This window comes from Epinephelus lanceolatus, chromosome 16 (genome assembly GCF_041903045.1).
Source record: "Epinephelus lanceolatus isolate andai-2023 chromosome 16, ASM4190304v1, whole genome shotgun sequence".
In the NCBI taxonomy this organism is placed as follows: domain Eukaryota; kingdom Metazoa; phylum Chordata; class Actinopteri; order Perciformes; family Serranidae; genus Epinephelus; species Epinephelus lanceolatus.
Genome location: NC_135749.1, coordinates 28608525 through 28623365, shown reverse-complemented (window position 1 = coordinate 28623365; position 14841 = coordinate 28608525). Strand labels below are relative to the sequence as shown.

At 40.0% G+C, this 14841-nt stretch overlaps 1 protein-coding gene across 2 annotated transcripts in view; it reads right to left on the bottom strand.

Annotated features, from left to right (window-relative positions):
• The window catches only part of nfatc1 (nuclear factor of activated T cells 1), a 54966-nt gene that overhangs the window by 27795 nt on the left and 12330 nt on the right, over positions 1 to 14841 (bottom strand). For both annotated transcript variants that reach the window (XM_033637980.2, XM_033637981.2), the window contains exons 5-6: positions 12353 to 12525; positions 8929 to 9069 (exon numbers count right to left, since the gene is read on the bottom strand). In XM_033637980.2, coding sequence (XP_033493871.1) covers positions 8929 to 9069; positions 12353 to 12525 — 314 coding nt within the window. The remainder of the gene's footprint in view (positions 1 to 8928; positions 9070 to 12352; positions 12526 to 14841) is intronic.

Here is a 14841-nt window from a genome sequence, read left to right as displayed (position 1 = left end):
TGACCCTTCAAGTGGACAAAAATGTCCACCTGTCATTTAGCAATTTGTTATAGTTGCTATACCATGCATTTATCATGGATGGTGATGGGTCATGGATAGAATAAAAATGCATTACAGGGTCAAATAATGGATTTTCGTGCTGAAAGTTGAGATTTTGAAATTTCATCCAGAATGACACCCCCATGCAAAAAAATCACCCCTGTGATATTTCATTTGTCTGTGAGGGAGTTTTGTTAATAACATATCCTATTCTGACTCAAACATCTAGTCATCTGAGTTCAGAGCAGGAAATTTTGACATCACTGACTTTAAACCAATTATTTCTTACTCCAAGAAAGCAGTTCTGTCTCTAAAAAATGTTTGTTTGACTTCAATCTGCTCGTCCGTCTCTTTTCTCTCTGGCTGCTTCTCTCCACTTCGGGAACCTCTCCAGAAGGGAAGCCTTTGCAGCCGATGTAGATCCACAGGAGGTAAACATGTTTTTCAGATCTCCCTCTACGTCTCTCGCTCTCTCTGCTTCTCCCTGTCTGCTTTTCTCTCTCTGACTCACACTCACATCATTTTTCACATCAATACAGAGATAGAAAAATCTAATTTAGCACTTTTTTTCTGTGCCCGGCTACCTACTGCCAGGAAACTTCTCAAAAAAAAAAAAAAAAAAAGAGCTTTAAATGCGTGGGATGCCTTTGTTTGAAGAGAGTGTACCGGATAATTGATAACCACAGAATGTTCCAGAGTTATAGGGCAACATCTGCGCAGCGCCTGCACTGATCCAATGAAAAACTTCAGCAGCATTTACTCTCCAGCTCCCCTCCTACCAAATTTCAGCGAGCTCAATATGGTTTCTAACTCCCTGGCCCACTGTGCTGGAAAATATCCAATATTATCTAAGTTAAACAACTCAGCCTAAAACCTCTCCCCTAAAACCACCCCGACCATATAAACCCAGTACCCCTCTCCAACTCTCACAACGCCCAAGCTCCATTTGCCTTGGCAGCGTCCCAGCCTTGCAGAAGTCTTACAATTCACATTTCGTTAGCAATGGTCTATACAAATCATTAGTTTCTCAGAACAGACATAACACAGAGCAGTCAATGGCACAGCGGCGGTGTGCTGTACAGAGTCATGGCAGCCGAGGGGGATCAAACAATATACAATACAGTTATTTGTCATGTTAGGTTTATAAAGGGAATCAAACAGCTCCTTGTGCTCCTTAATTGGGGCTGGGTGGAGTAAAAGTTTGGTGCCCAGAGTGAAACAGCGGGGTGGCGTGTGCCCAAGCGCTCATAACATACAGTAAATATAAACACATGCTCTACCCATGCTGAAAGAGTTCCCTTGTCCTCTGACTGATGACTGAAACTTCTTCCTTCCTCCCGCCCTGAAAACACGTGGACTTTGCAAGTTGCATGCAATCTGCTGCGGTAAGGAAGGGGTGGCGACTGAGCTGAGCTACGAGCTGATAAATGGTGGCGGTTGCGAGGATGAGATACTGACTACCACTCTGCAGCAACAGCAGCTACAGTGGCGCCTGTCACTGAGCAGCGTCATCTGGACGCAAAGCAACGCTTTCATCAAGAAATCAATCTCTGGAGTTCCTCAAACAGGCCTGCAATTTTTATGAATCATGCACTGTAATTTATGAAAACACAATCCCCACTGTTTATGTGGCTGTAATTGATTTGTTTATGAAAACAGCCATTGTTCTCAGAAGTGTCAGAGGCAGCCAAACCACTGAGCGGCTTCAAGTGGAAGTCATTGTTCTATGAATGCAATGAAACCGAAGCCGGTTGACCGCCCTTCCCTCCGAACAAAACCACTGCTCAAAGCTAGCAGAGCTAACGCAGCTACCACATGTTCAAAACAGCCTCACTTCTTCTGTTGTTACATTATTGTCATCTTGCTCACAGCTCTCATGGGACTTAAAGGAGGATGGTTATCTGTAATTTTCTACAGGTAATTCCAGACACCATCTGGCAGCCCTGCAGCACGATAATCCTCTCACAGTTCAATTTTCAGGTTCCTGTTACCTCTGCGGCTGCTCTGGCCAACGACAATTAAACAAAATTGTCTGGGTGTTCCAGGCAGACGCGGGAAGCTCATCCAGGTCTCTACCTGTTTGAAGCTGCGACTCATTTGCTCGCAAAAAAGATGGACAGGTGAGGTAGATGAGTCAATAAAAACACAGCTACCCTGCAGCTGAGGAGGTTTGATGGAGCAGGGAAATGGTTATTCACAGTGATACTGAGCACAGCAGAGCAGGCAGCTGTCCAGTGCAACAGGCCAGATGTGAAAGAGCTCTTTTCACAAGGGGGTTTCTCCTCTGCAAGGATTTCCTCCAGGATCTCTCACTCAAATTAAGCTATTATCAATCATGGTGGGAAGCACTGAGCAGAAAACCACACATTATTAAAAGAAAAGACTGGAGGAGAGTAAAAAAAGAAACTAAGAACAAATAATCAATAAGAGTAGAACACAAAACTAGTAGTATTCATACACCATATGAAGGGAATACAATGATACACTTAATACAATGGCCACATTCAAAAGTAGTACTGGCCAGAACTGGATTGTGATTGGCTGGAGGGGGTGCATTATTTCCAGATAACTACACAGCTCTGAAACAGAAGCACAATCACAGTTTCAACTGGATTCAAATTCTCCTACATGTTGAACATATCTTTATCAAAATACAGTGCAAATGCAATTTATTTAACCCCTTCATATCCTGTGTCTACTGTGACACAACATGATTTAACCAAGTAGGACATGTTCCTGGATCAACATCCCACATTGCAATCCTGGACCAACATCAACCAATCACAGCCCTCTGACATCATCAGTACACTGTTCCTGTACTTCTTCAGAGCTATGTTTTCCAAAGTTAGCACAACTGAACAAAATCCTCAGTAACACTGACCAAAATCCTTCTGAGCTACTGCAGGGTAAGAAAGTTAGCTTGCTAACAAGGTAGGCTACACTAACAAGTTAGACACATCCTGTTTGACTTGGTAGACACCATCTGTTCATTGGTTTCAACCAATGAAAACCTCCCGCCTTGCAACTGAAGAAACTATAATTACTCATCATTATCAAACTCACAGCTAGGTGACTGTGTCTGTCATGACAAAGACCAGTGTGGAAGAGACAGAGGAAGAGAGTTAAGAAACTTATTAATCTTTTAAACATATATATAGATATTTTTTGTTATTTGTTCATTTATTATTATTATTTTAAATATTTAAATCTAATTCTATGTCTGATATTTTGAAGTATGGCTCCTATATTACTGTTTTTCCTCTATGTTTATTGTCAATTGTTTTATCACCCTGTGCAGTTTGGATGGTTAACCACACCTGCCATTATAGGGCTTGTCGGCCTTTTGGTGTGCATTATGTACAAATGTAGATGTGGTTTCCACTTACTAAGCATTCTGACCTGACATGGATCCAATAAGACTTAAGCATGGTCTTTATTAAACCTTTGTGGCAAAATGTGCAGGCGTTGCTTTTTATTCTTATCTTATATATTTTAAACATCAGTGTACAAATGTAAAACAAAGAATACTTAATATAATTTGATTGCTGCTGAGTGGTTTTGGCATAAGTGGGTTAATCCACTCTGATGTGTCATTTTGAGAAGTAATGCATAATGGATAGGCTCTAGTTTATCTCCAGTAGTTGAATGAAGACCATGTCATGCAGCTGAAAGTGGACCTTTAAGTTAGTTTTGTTACTGTTACATAGGTTTCACTCTTGTCTACTCTTTTTAACTTAAGTTAATGAACATGTTTTGTTTAAATAAGTTTTATTTACTTTAGTATAATTCTATATTTAATCCTTTATTTACTTTAATGTAATCCTATCATGTCCTCTAAGCCCACATTACATATAAGCCTAATATATTTTTCTATGCTTTGCTATGAGATTGTCATATAAGCAGCAAATTCTTACTTCTTCAGCAGTACAAATCATTAAAACACATTTGATAAGCTGATAAAAGCATCTTCATAAAGCTCAAAACAGGGCTGTTTTTCTTAGCTTAATGGGAGTTGACATTTTGGAGATAGATGCAGTTGTCACACTTCTGCTTTTGAATTATAAAATCTCATATAATAACTTGTATTTGAATGTTTCTCCTTCACAGCGTCTTCTCCAATCTTTGCACCTTTAGTTTTTTTATTTTCAGACAATAAATTTAATCTGAGAACACTTCCAGCAAAACCCAGAACACCACACCACAAAAAATCAGAGGTGAATAAAGGACAAAAGGGCCTAATTTCCTGAATAGAGTGAGTGCGACTTATCGGAGACAGAATCTTCTGGGCAGAGCCGGGGCAAATGAAAGCAAGGTGAGATTGAGTCAGGTTTAGATTACAGGCCGATGTCTGCAGCACTGAGGCTGTACAGTAATCTCTTAGGACTGATTGGCTGTAACCAGGAGTGACAACTGAACTGATGCTATCTTGGTTATTTCTACTGAGGCGGCATTGAGGCAGGAGACAGGAGGGGCAGGAGGGCGTGACGGAGCAGAGCTGACATGCAGTTACTGTTTTCAGATGTTGTGCTCTGACCGAGCAACAGGTGACAGAGTGCGTCTCTGTGGGGGGAAACAGGGATTTCCTTCAGCGTGAGTCATGGGTAGCAACAACAACACACTCAAAAACATGAATATGAAACTGTGCAGGCACACAAATACACATGAGACCTCGCTGTCACTGTGTCTTCCTCCTCTCAAACACACACACGCATGCACACACACAGATGTGGAAACATCATTTAGACCATCGAACAGTACGACAGAAACCAAAACAAATGAAATTTTCAGTTTGTTGGCAGCTTCTTAAGGCAGGGTGTCCCATCTTGCCTATTATGACAGGGGAAACTCTGACACACACACACACACGCACACACACACACACACACACACATATGTGAGTACGGGACACATGCAAACACCCAATATGTCAATGCCCACATGTTCTGTTACCACAGCTTTGTGAATGTTATTTTGCATGAGCGCTTTATTGGAAAATTTGCAGGAAAATTGTACATCGGTGAAATTAAATACTTAAGCTCTTTGTGGCAACAACATTCACCGCTCTGGATTTATGAGTTTGATCGTTAAAACTGTTTCTCAGAGCTTTGCTTTGGCGCAAGTAAAATAACAATAAAAGCATATTAAATTTCCAGCTCTACACGTGAAAGCTGAGATGAGTTGAATCTTTTTTTAAACATGCAAATTAGTGTTTTTGCATCTTGTCATATTTGTATGTTATTAAACGCGTTACGCCCTTTCACCCCAGAGATTAATGATGCCTCTACTTGTCAACTGTATCTATTTATCTATTTGTTTAAACAGAGACCAGCTGTAGAGAAGACCCAGTATGATCCGTAGGGAGCCCACAGCTTGCAGAGTTAATGAACTGGTGGCACAGAGGCAGCTTGGATAGAGAGGTGGAAGGATGGAGGGAAGCAGAAGGGGGGGCAGTGTTGTGGAAGCCTGGCTTAAGGGTGTTTCCATGGTAGGATTGCCCAGGAATCTGATGCTGGTGCCAGACGCGGGGAAACCCTCATCAAAAACAAGGGAGCACACCCATCGACAGCGGTCCAGAGGCTGCACATGGCCCCAAAGACAGTCAGATTCAGAGTTGCTGCTGCTGACCAACACAAGACTGTACAACTGGTCACGTCTCTCTTTGCTGCTGTAAAGCTAATCCTCCAAGCGACTGAAGTTGTAGTTTCATGGAGGCAGAAGTAAACTCATTGGTTGGAGCTAAAGAACTACAGTTACTGTGACTGAGCTGAGCAGGGACGGGCTTGGACTGCTGTGAAAAACTGGTATGAGAGGATAAAAAAGTGTATTCTTGATTTCGGAAAAAGCAGACTGACAAAAAGGAATCTTGACTTCCACTTATTAGTTGTTTTTTTTTAAACATCTCATGATCTTCCTCAGTGGATACAGCTTGAATTATCATTATTATAGGATTTAAATTATGATTATTAGAAGGTCAAAGTCATAGAAATAACATCTTTGGCCAGCATATTTTCACATCTGAGTCAGTGAAACGTACCAAGTTGGTTACCAACCAAACCTGAGTTGGTGATTGTCGGAACAGTGGGAAAGTTTCTCTCTTTCACCAAACTAAGACTGGCTTAATTGCCATGACTCACCAAAACCATCCTGGTTAACATGAGTCAACTGCCAACGATGGAGGCCTGGTTGAAAAATAAAAACACTCCTGTGTTTGTTAATAATTAGAGGCCAGCTAATTAGACTAACTAACCAGCTGAATGCTTATCAGAGTGTGAACTGCAGAATTCGAACTTGTTGAGGCTACCAAACAGCCAGCTTTAAAATATTGTGAAAAACAGCAATCCAAACAGAAAAGCCACAGAACTAGTCTAAGGTAATATCAAAGTTGAATCTCTGATAACCATAAGGCTGCTAGCTAGGCTGAAATCACAGAAATAGCGTGTACATCTTGCATATTTTCACATCTAACTCTCTGTACTCTGTACACATGACATTGTACGTCTGTCCATCCTGGAAGAGGGATCCCTACTATTTTTTTGGGAGGAGAGTTTAACATTAGTTTAATTGCCTTGTTAACTCATTATAAAACACACTTTACACTCAATAGAAACAAAACAGAACTCACCAAAACCGTCTTGGTTAATGTTAGTCAGCTACCAAAGATGGAGGTCTAGTTCAAAAATAAAAATACTCCTGTGTTTGTTAACACCTGGAGGCTAGCTGATCAGCTTAAATAACTAGGCTAATGTTTATTAGATTTTGAACTTAAAAATTAAAACTCGGTGAAGCTACCAAATAGTACCCATCTTTAAATTATCATGAAAAATAACAATCCATTCAAGCCAGAAAATGACTCCTAATTCCAAAGATTTGTTAGCCTAGCATAGCATCAAAGTTCAATATCTGATAAGCATAGGGCTAGCTGGTTAAGCTAATGAGCTTGCCTCGAATATTAACAAACACAGAGGTATTTTTATTTTTTAACCAGACCTCCATCTTTGCTTGCTGGCTTACGGGTGCTCGAAGTACGGTCCTTTGTCTTTTTAAAGGGACAATATGTATTTGTTTTATTGCTCCCAGAGTTCTCTAAATCAAAATAATAACAAAAAACAGAGAAATACCATCACTGATCTGTTTCTCCTGGTTAGGATTCTTTCAGTGTTTATTGGTCAGGAGGTTTTTACAGGGAGCCAAATTATCCACAGAGGTCTCCTCCTCTTCAAAAGAAACAGAACTGATTATTTAAACCAGCAAAAACACAGAATAAAGCAGTTTCAATTTAATGCTGTTTGGCTTGTCACAGAGGGGCTGCTAGCCCAGTTCCTGCTAATGTGAGTGCACCGTTTTTCTCTGATAACTGAAGATCCAGATGTTCAGGAGGTCTCCTCCTCTCCAAAGCAAACAGACCTGGTCATTTAAACCGCTAAAAATGCTGAATAAATCAGTTTCATATTAAAAATCAGTGGGTTTTGTTTTTTATACTCTCTGGCTCGTTGCAAGGGGGCTGCTAACTCAGCTCCTGCTAATATGTGCTCAACTTTTTTCTCTGATAATTTAAGATCCAGACATTCAGGCCGTTTTTACCAGGAGCTGAATTACCCACAGAGGTCTCCTCCTCTCCAAAACAAACAGACCCAGTGATTTAAACCGGTAAAAAGTCTAAATAAAGCAGTTTTACGTTAAAAATCAGTGTTTCTTCAGTGCTGTTTGGCATTTGTTCAGCTTGTTTCTCTGATTAAGATCCAGATGTCAAATAACTTAAAATTCTTTATTGGGTGAAACTATATGGTTAAAAACGACCAAGATCCAATAAATGTATTGTAAATATGTAGCTTAAAAAGGGATTAAAAGTAATTTGTCACCCACAATCCTGCATGCGATAAGGAGACATGATGCCACTGACAGGTGATGGCGGCCAAATGACACAGATTGTATCCTTGATTAAAATTACAGACTTCTCTGGGTTTGAACATTACTGGAAACATTTGGGATAATGTAAATACACAACTCAACAAATATATAATATTGGTCCAGTTGTTTTTAGACATTTTAATACATAAAAGTTATATATTACATCTTTAACTGAAGTTTAATCCAACCACGAGACATTATTGTTGTCTTTAGAGCAGCTCTGACAAGCGTTGCACAACTCAAAGACTGATCTGCCCTCCTCTCAGGAAGAGCTCAGGGTTAATCAAAGAAATAAGGAACAAGGCCTCCGCTCATTCAATCACTTCTTGTTTTGATAAACAACCTCACTACTCCATTGTACAGTGCTGGAGGGGGGGGCCGAGGGGCAGCCTTGAATTGTTCCTTCCACAGGTGGAACAATGAAAAGGCTTCCCTCTTTTTCTGAATGAGTCACCAGGCCGATAGGATCACACGTGTTTACACTGCTCAGCCTCGGCCCAAACCATACCTCACGTTGCCTCGCTGAAGCTAATCAAGGAAATTGCTGTTTGTAAACCTCCTCGTATCAACATCTGGGAGCAGTCCCCTCTCCCCTCCAAACCAAAACGGCTTAAAGTAAGAAAAAGAGGAACAAATACTGAGGCAAGGCACACACAAAAGCGCATGCATCCACACCACGTGCACAGCCACCCACACACACACGCACGCATACACACAACACATGCTGCATTTGTGATCCATTCCTCTGCTGAACAGGCAATGGAAACTTCTGCAAATGTAAATCTGCTGGGTTAAAAATACAGCGCATTAATGTGCACCACATGTGGCACTCTGGCAGGATGGAGGATATTTTGACGGCGGGGGGAGAGCGGAGGAGAGGAGGGAGGCAGTCCTGGGGTTTCTCCAACAACGGAGAGGGAGACACACACACATACATACACACACAGCTGTACTGGGAGTCCAGAACTCCTCCTATTTTACCTTGAGCCTTTTCCACAAACACCACCTTGGAGTCGTGCTGGAAGTTGTGTCCGTCGATGAGCATCCTCTCCCCCCCAGGGGCAGGACACGTCTCCAAGCTCCTCTTATCCACCAGCGGCAGCTCCTGGGCCGATCTCTGGGCTGTGGGAGGGAGAAGAGAAACCGGCTTCATCGTTCTGCTAATACACACCCACTCCCCATGCAGACCTGAGCATCCAGACTGAGGCTGAATCACTAACCTAGACAGCTCTCACGGAGCAGTCAGCTGTAAACCTCCACCTCTTTACGTTAGAATTAAGCTGCCTCTTTGCCAGTAAGTAAAGAGAGACTCCATGTTGTGTTTATTTGTGTTTTCCGAAATTATGGTGGATGTTTTGTCTCAAATATTTGGTTTAAGTGTTTCTTTTCGTCTCCTCGTCTGTTTTTACTCCTCTCTCTTACCTTTTGGCTTCTTATTCCTCACTCCCTTTCAGTTTTTCTTTTTATTACTTGCCATGAAATATTTGCAAACCTTTTCCGTCTATAATGCTGATGTCTTGGCCAGGTCTCTCTTGTGAAAGATAGCTGTAATTTCATCGTGATTGACCGGGATACATAAATAGAGGTTCAATAAAACCTGAATAGTTTTCTCATATGAGGATCATCTCTTAGTAATTCGATGCTTCTGCTTTTCTGATTTTGATAAAACTCAAATTCTCCGTTTTTGGAAACCATCAGTCTTTCCCACATCTCTCTGTTTCTGTCTGTCGTTCTGCTTCACTCACACACAAAGTGAATTTTGGTCAAAAACAATTGCTCGGTGGCAGTCGTTCAGAAACTAACAATGGTCTATTTCAAGGGGCTGAGATCATGGTTTAACTACTGTCTTTCATTTACCTCATAAGACTTAATCTCTATGGCAGCTCTGACTGCCAGAACCACATGAAGTGGTTGATGTGCCTGAGTTTATCCCAGTCCAGTGAAAGGTCAACTCCAGTGCACTGCACAGTCGATAGAGTTTATTGAGCAAGCCCTACATTAACTTTACACAGACAAATACTGTTGATTTAAAATGTAGCTCACAATCACATGCACCAGTAGTTACAGGGCTGCATTGAATTATTGCTATTTTTACCAATTGATCTAATGTTTATCTTTTAATTAATTAAGTGTTTAATCCATAAAATTTTTAAGTTAGAGAAAATAGCCCCAAAACAGCAGAAAACCCAACAGTATCTATATTACAATAACAAAACAATAAATAAAAGCAGCTAATCTCCATCTGAGAAGCTTGACCCACTGACTGTTTGACATTTTCACCTGATATATAACTTCAAGGATTACTTGATTATCTTTCTGCCAACTTTCTGCCTATTGACTAAATATTTAAATTTCAATGGAGCAACTTTTACTTGCCCCCCTTGTCACGTGTCATATGCCAAAGAGTTATGGAGAGTTGCACCATTTTTTGTTATAATGTTATAATGTGATTTTATTTCCCTTTCTAACATCAGATTTGTTAATTTCAGATGGGATATGATACGATACGATACGATACGATACAATACGATACGATACAATGCGATGCGATGTGATGCAATGCAATGCGATATGATATGATATGATGCGATACGTTACAACACGATGTGATGCGATGCGATACGATATAACATGATATTATTTGGTACGTTACATGCAGGAAAAACTGTAACTGTAAATAACAATATTTCTCTGCAAAACCTGTATTAGAAATTCTATAAATTTATTGGTTTTGGACTTTTTTTTAAATATGATATTTAACTGTAATTTTACAGTTTTTGTTTGGCAGCTACTACTGCCAGGCATCAGAGGTATTTGATTGTAATAATTCAGTTTTTTCTGCTAAACTTTTAATGCAATCATTTAATTGATGTTGTGTGTTCATAATAATTTAGGGAAAAACTGTAAAATAACAGTATATGTCCACAAGACCTTTAATGAAAACATATATAAATGCATTTATATTTATTGTTTTAGGATATTTTAATTTATTTGCATGGTTTTTGCTTGGCAACCCCCAATGCAAGTCATTTGACCATTTTTTTTTTTTTTGTTTGTTTGTTTTTTTACAATTTTTTTTTTTTAATACAGTGTACGATAGGATGCAATGTGATACGATACTACACAATACAATATGATATGATATGATATGATACGATACGATGTGATATGATACGATACAATACTTTTAGATGCGATGCGATTAAACAAGACAAGACATTGGAATTATGATAGCACTCCCTTATTTTGATAACACTAGAAAAATATAAAAGAAAGTCAAAATAGTATAAATCAGTCAAACTAGGAGCAGTGCTCAAAGTGCTATACAGTCTACAAATAAACAAAAAGCAGCATACGATCTAGCAGCAACACTAGATGCAAATAAGTATCAGTAGCAGCGTAAGAGTATGGCACATGGACATATCGCATTATAGTGAGTTCAGTCAGTGGGGGGAAGGATATATCAGTCAGGGTGAGTTTAGCAATTTGGCAGCTTTGGGCAAGAGGCTGGTTTTTAGCCATGTAGTGTGTGTGCATGTTTTGTCCTGTAATAGAGGCCTGAAATTGTCAAGGTTTCCAGCATTTTCCATTAACAAGACTAAGAGTCAGCCATGCGGGCAGCCCTGTGAGGCCACATTTAGATTCAGGGATGCTTGAAGCTAAATGCTAACATCAACATGCCACCATGCTCGCAATGACAATGCTGACAGGCTGATGTTAAGATGGTATCATGTTCATCATGTCCACCATCTTATTTTAGCCTGTTAGCGTGCTTGCATTTGCTAATAAAGTACAGCTGAGGCTTATGGGTATGAGATGAGTTTAGCACAGAGGTGTCAAACTCATTTTAGTTTATCAGCAACATACAGCCCAATTTGATCCAAGTTGGGCCGGACCTGTAAAACCATTGCAGAATAACCTATTAACAACAACACCTCCAACTTTTCCTCTCTTTCTTTTAGTGTAAAGAAGTACATTCGGGAAACATTCATGCTTTTACAAATCAAATGATAAACAGTCTGAGATTTCAGCAATATGTTTTTCCACATTCAGTGGGTCTACTACCCACATTACCACTCTTGTGTAGTAATGCTGACATCACCAAACCAAACCAAAGTAAAAGATACTGAGAAAGTAGGCTAAGTTTTCCGCTGCTTTATAGACCGTTTACAAATCAAAAGCGTTAAAAAACAGGAAAAGACGACACCTGTGATATTACAATATCTAAATTCTAAGTCGATATCTAGCCTCATGTCACAGTATCGATATGGAAGGATTATTAAATGGGCAGTTGGTAGTTTTAGAGGTCTATTTTCCAGTAACCATTTGAGTACTATTCAAATGTCATGAGAGGAATGAGGCGTTAAGGTGACATTTTCAAGGGAAAACAAATAGATGTACTCACAGCACTCAATGGGGTTGGATGAAACCTGCAAGGACACTGTTCGCCCCGTGGCCTGGTTGATGTGAACTCTGAAAACCATCCGCACACGTGTGTTCTTGCGTCCAATGTCAGTCTCCCCCTTTCTCAGCTCAATGTCCGAATTACGCAGCTTCAAGATCCCTGCGCAGTCAATTCTGTGTTTGAGGAGACAAAAGACGAAGAGTTTGCCAAAGTCTGCTAATGATATATTCACATCTAAAGGTAATCAGGCTGTGATTTATACAGTATTGCAGCTAATTCAAGAGGGATTTTCACTCTGGACTCCATTAGCATGGTCCTGACGGAGGCTGCAGTCATGTCAACAGAAGATTAACACCACCACCTCCAACAGAGCTTCTACACCTCAGTGCATCCACTTTTGAGTGAAACTCAAACTCTACAGACTGGGAAACGTTCATCAAATCAGGAAAATCTTTGTTATGACACACAAGAGATGGTTCCTAAAATACTGCTCCCCTTCCACAAATCTTACGAAAAGAGTTGGCTGTAATGATTTCTTCATCAGTCACTTAATAAAAGCCCTCCTCCTCCTCCTCCTCCTCCTCCTCTTCCTCTCTGTCTGCACTCATCTAAGTTTTTCATACTTAAATACCTCAAGCCTCTTCCAAACGCTTTCTGGCTTTTCCATCGCCGTGCTACTTGATGCCGCATTCCTCAAAGCCTAGTTAATGTCAACTTTTACACACATTTGAACACTCCCTAACATTCTTCTCACCAGACACCAGGGTCTGCTCCACTGGCGAAGCAATCAGGTGTTGATGCTAAGGACCCCAGCTGTTCAGCTCTCCGCCTACGCAGACAGGCTGAGTGCAAAACCACATACTGAGGCGTCCATTCAGTGCCTGAGATAAAGTTTACACTAATTGTATTGTATCATTTAATTTATTAAGCGTTACTTGGAGTCATACCAAGCTGACCATTTGTGGCTTCAAGTTAGCTAACTGATGTTGATTAGTGATTTAATTTAACACACAGCCCCCTGAATCATCATGAATAACTTTTTCAGAAATATAATAATGCCCCTTTCTATACCACATAATAAAACATCTATATGTCAAACTGGAGGACATGTCAAAACGAATAAATCTCCCTCAAATCCCCTGTCTACACTGTAAGCCCTCTGGGGCGTGTCCCCCGTGAGAAAAGCGAAACCGTATCCTGAGGTGAAGTTGTTGTATAAGAGGAGCTTATGTGTTACATCCATTAAAACGCAGAGAAAGTGCTGACGCTAGCAGGCTGCTGCTGCTGCTGCTGCTGCTACTGCTGTCGGCAGCTCAGACACAAACCCCAGGTCCCTGTTAGCAGCCCAGAGCTTCCCCCAGTAATCTGATCTTGGAGGCTTATAAAACAGGAAAGACACACACACACACACTTGTGGACACACACAGAAAACTAAACATCAGCAGCAAACTTCATATCTACAGATTTAGCTGTTTTTTTGTTTGTTTGTTTTGTAGAAAAACAGTGATCTAACATGTTTTGATAGTTTTATGAGCCCAAGAGGAACAACATTTCCCCCTGAAGAGGACCGGAAGGGTCCCTTAGTTGAAGTAAACTCCTTAAATTTAAGTTTAGAGATTTTCATGTAACAACAGTGATGCACATCTTTGCAGAGAAGCTGGTGTTTACAGCATTATGCATGCTCAATATTTCATGCCAGGACTTATTTCAAGGTCTTTTCAGAGTTCAAGTGCTAAGCCACTTTAGACAAGTTAAGCCTATGTTAACCAAGTTATGACTTGGTTGGGACTGCAAAGAACACAGCTTTGGTGAACATTCACATACACACAAAAGAACATATTTGCTTATGTTAAATTTTGACTTAAGGACTGTATCAAAAGACTAAAAGGAAAACTGCTACCATAAAATGACCATTTGTATATCAGTTAGTCCTGCTGAGTTACCTTGAATACCTGAATGCCTCCATAGAATTTGGCAAACATATTGATTTATTGGGGACCAGGATTAACAACAGCAAAGATATATCAAAACATCTGTTTATAGTTTACACTCTCACAAAACTCCTGTAGTATTATTCATTTGTCGTTTTCATTTATCCAATCATATGCTCAGTACTTCCTAAACACATTAATTTTTGCTAAAAACAAACAAACAAACAAACAAACAAACAAACAAACAAACCTATTTTTGGACTGTGAATTTGAAGAGATCTCAGAGTCTTGAGTTAAATAGACTTCTCTCCAATAATTTGAGACTTACCTTGTTTTAAATGACTCAAGACTTGACTTGGACTTGTCTTAAATGACTTGAGACTTGATTTGGACTTAGCCTCATCAACTGGAATATAAGATTCACCACTTTTAACCTACACATCTAGAATTATTTCTAAAGGCTGTTACACACCAGCAACCTGGTGAAATACTCAATAATAATAATAATAATAATAATGATAATAATAATAATCAAAAAACCTTATACCGGATGCGCTG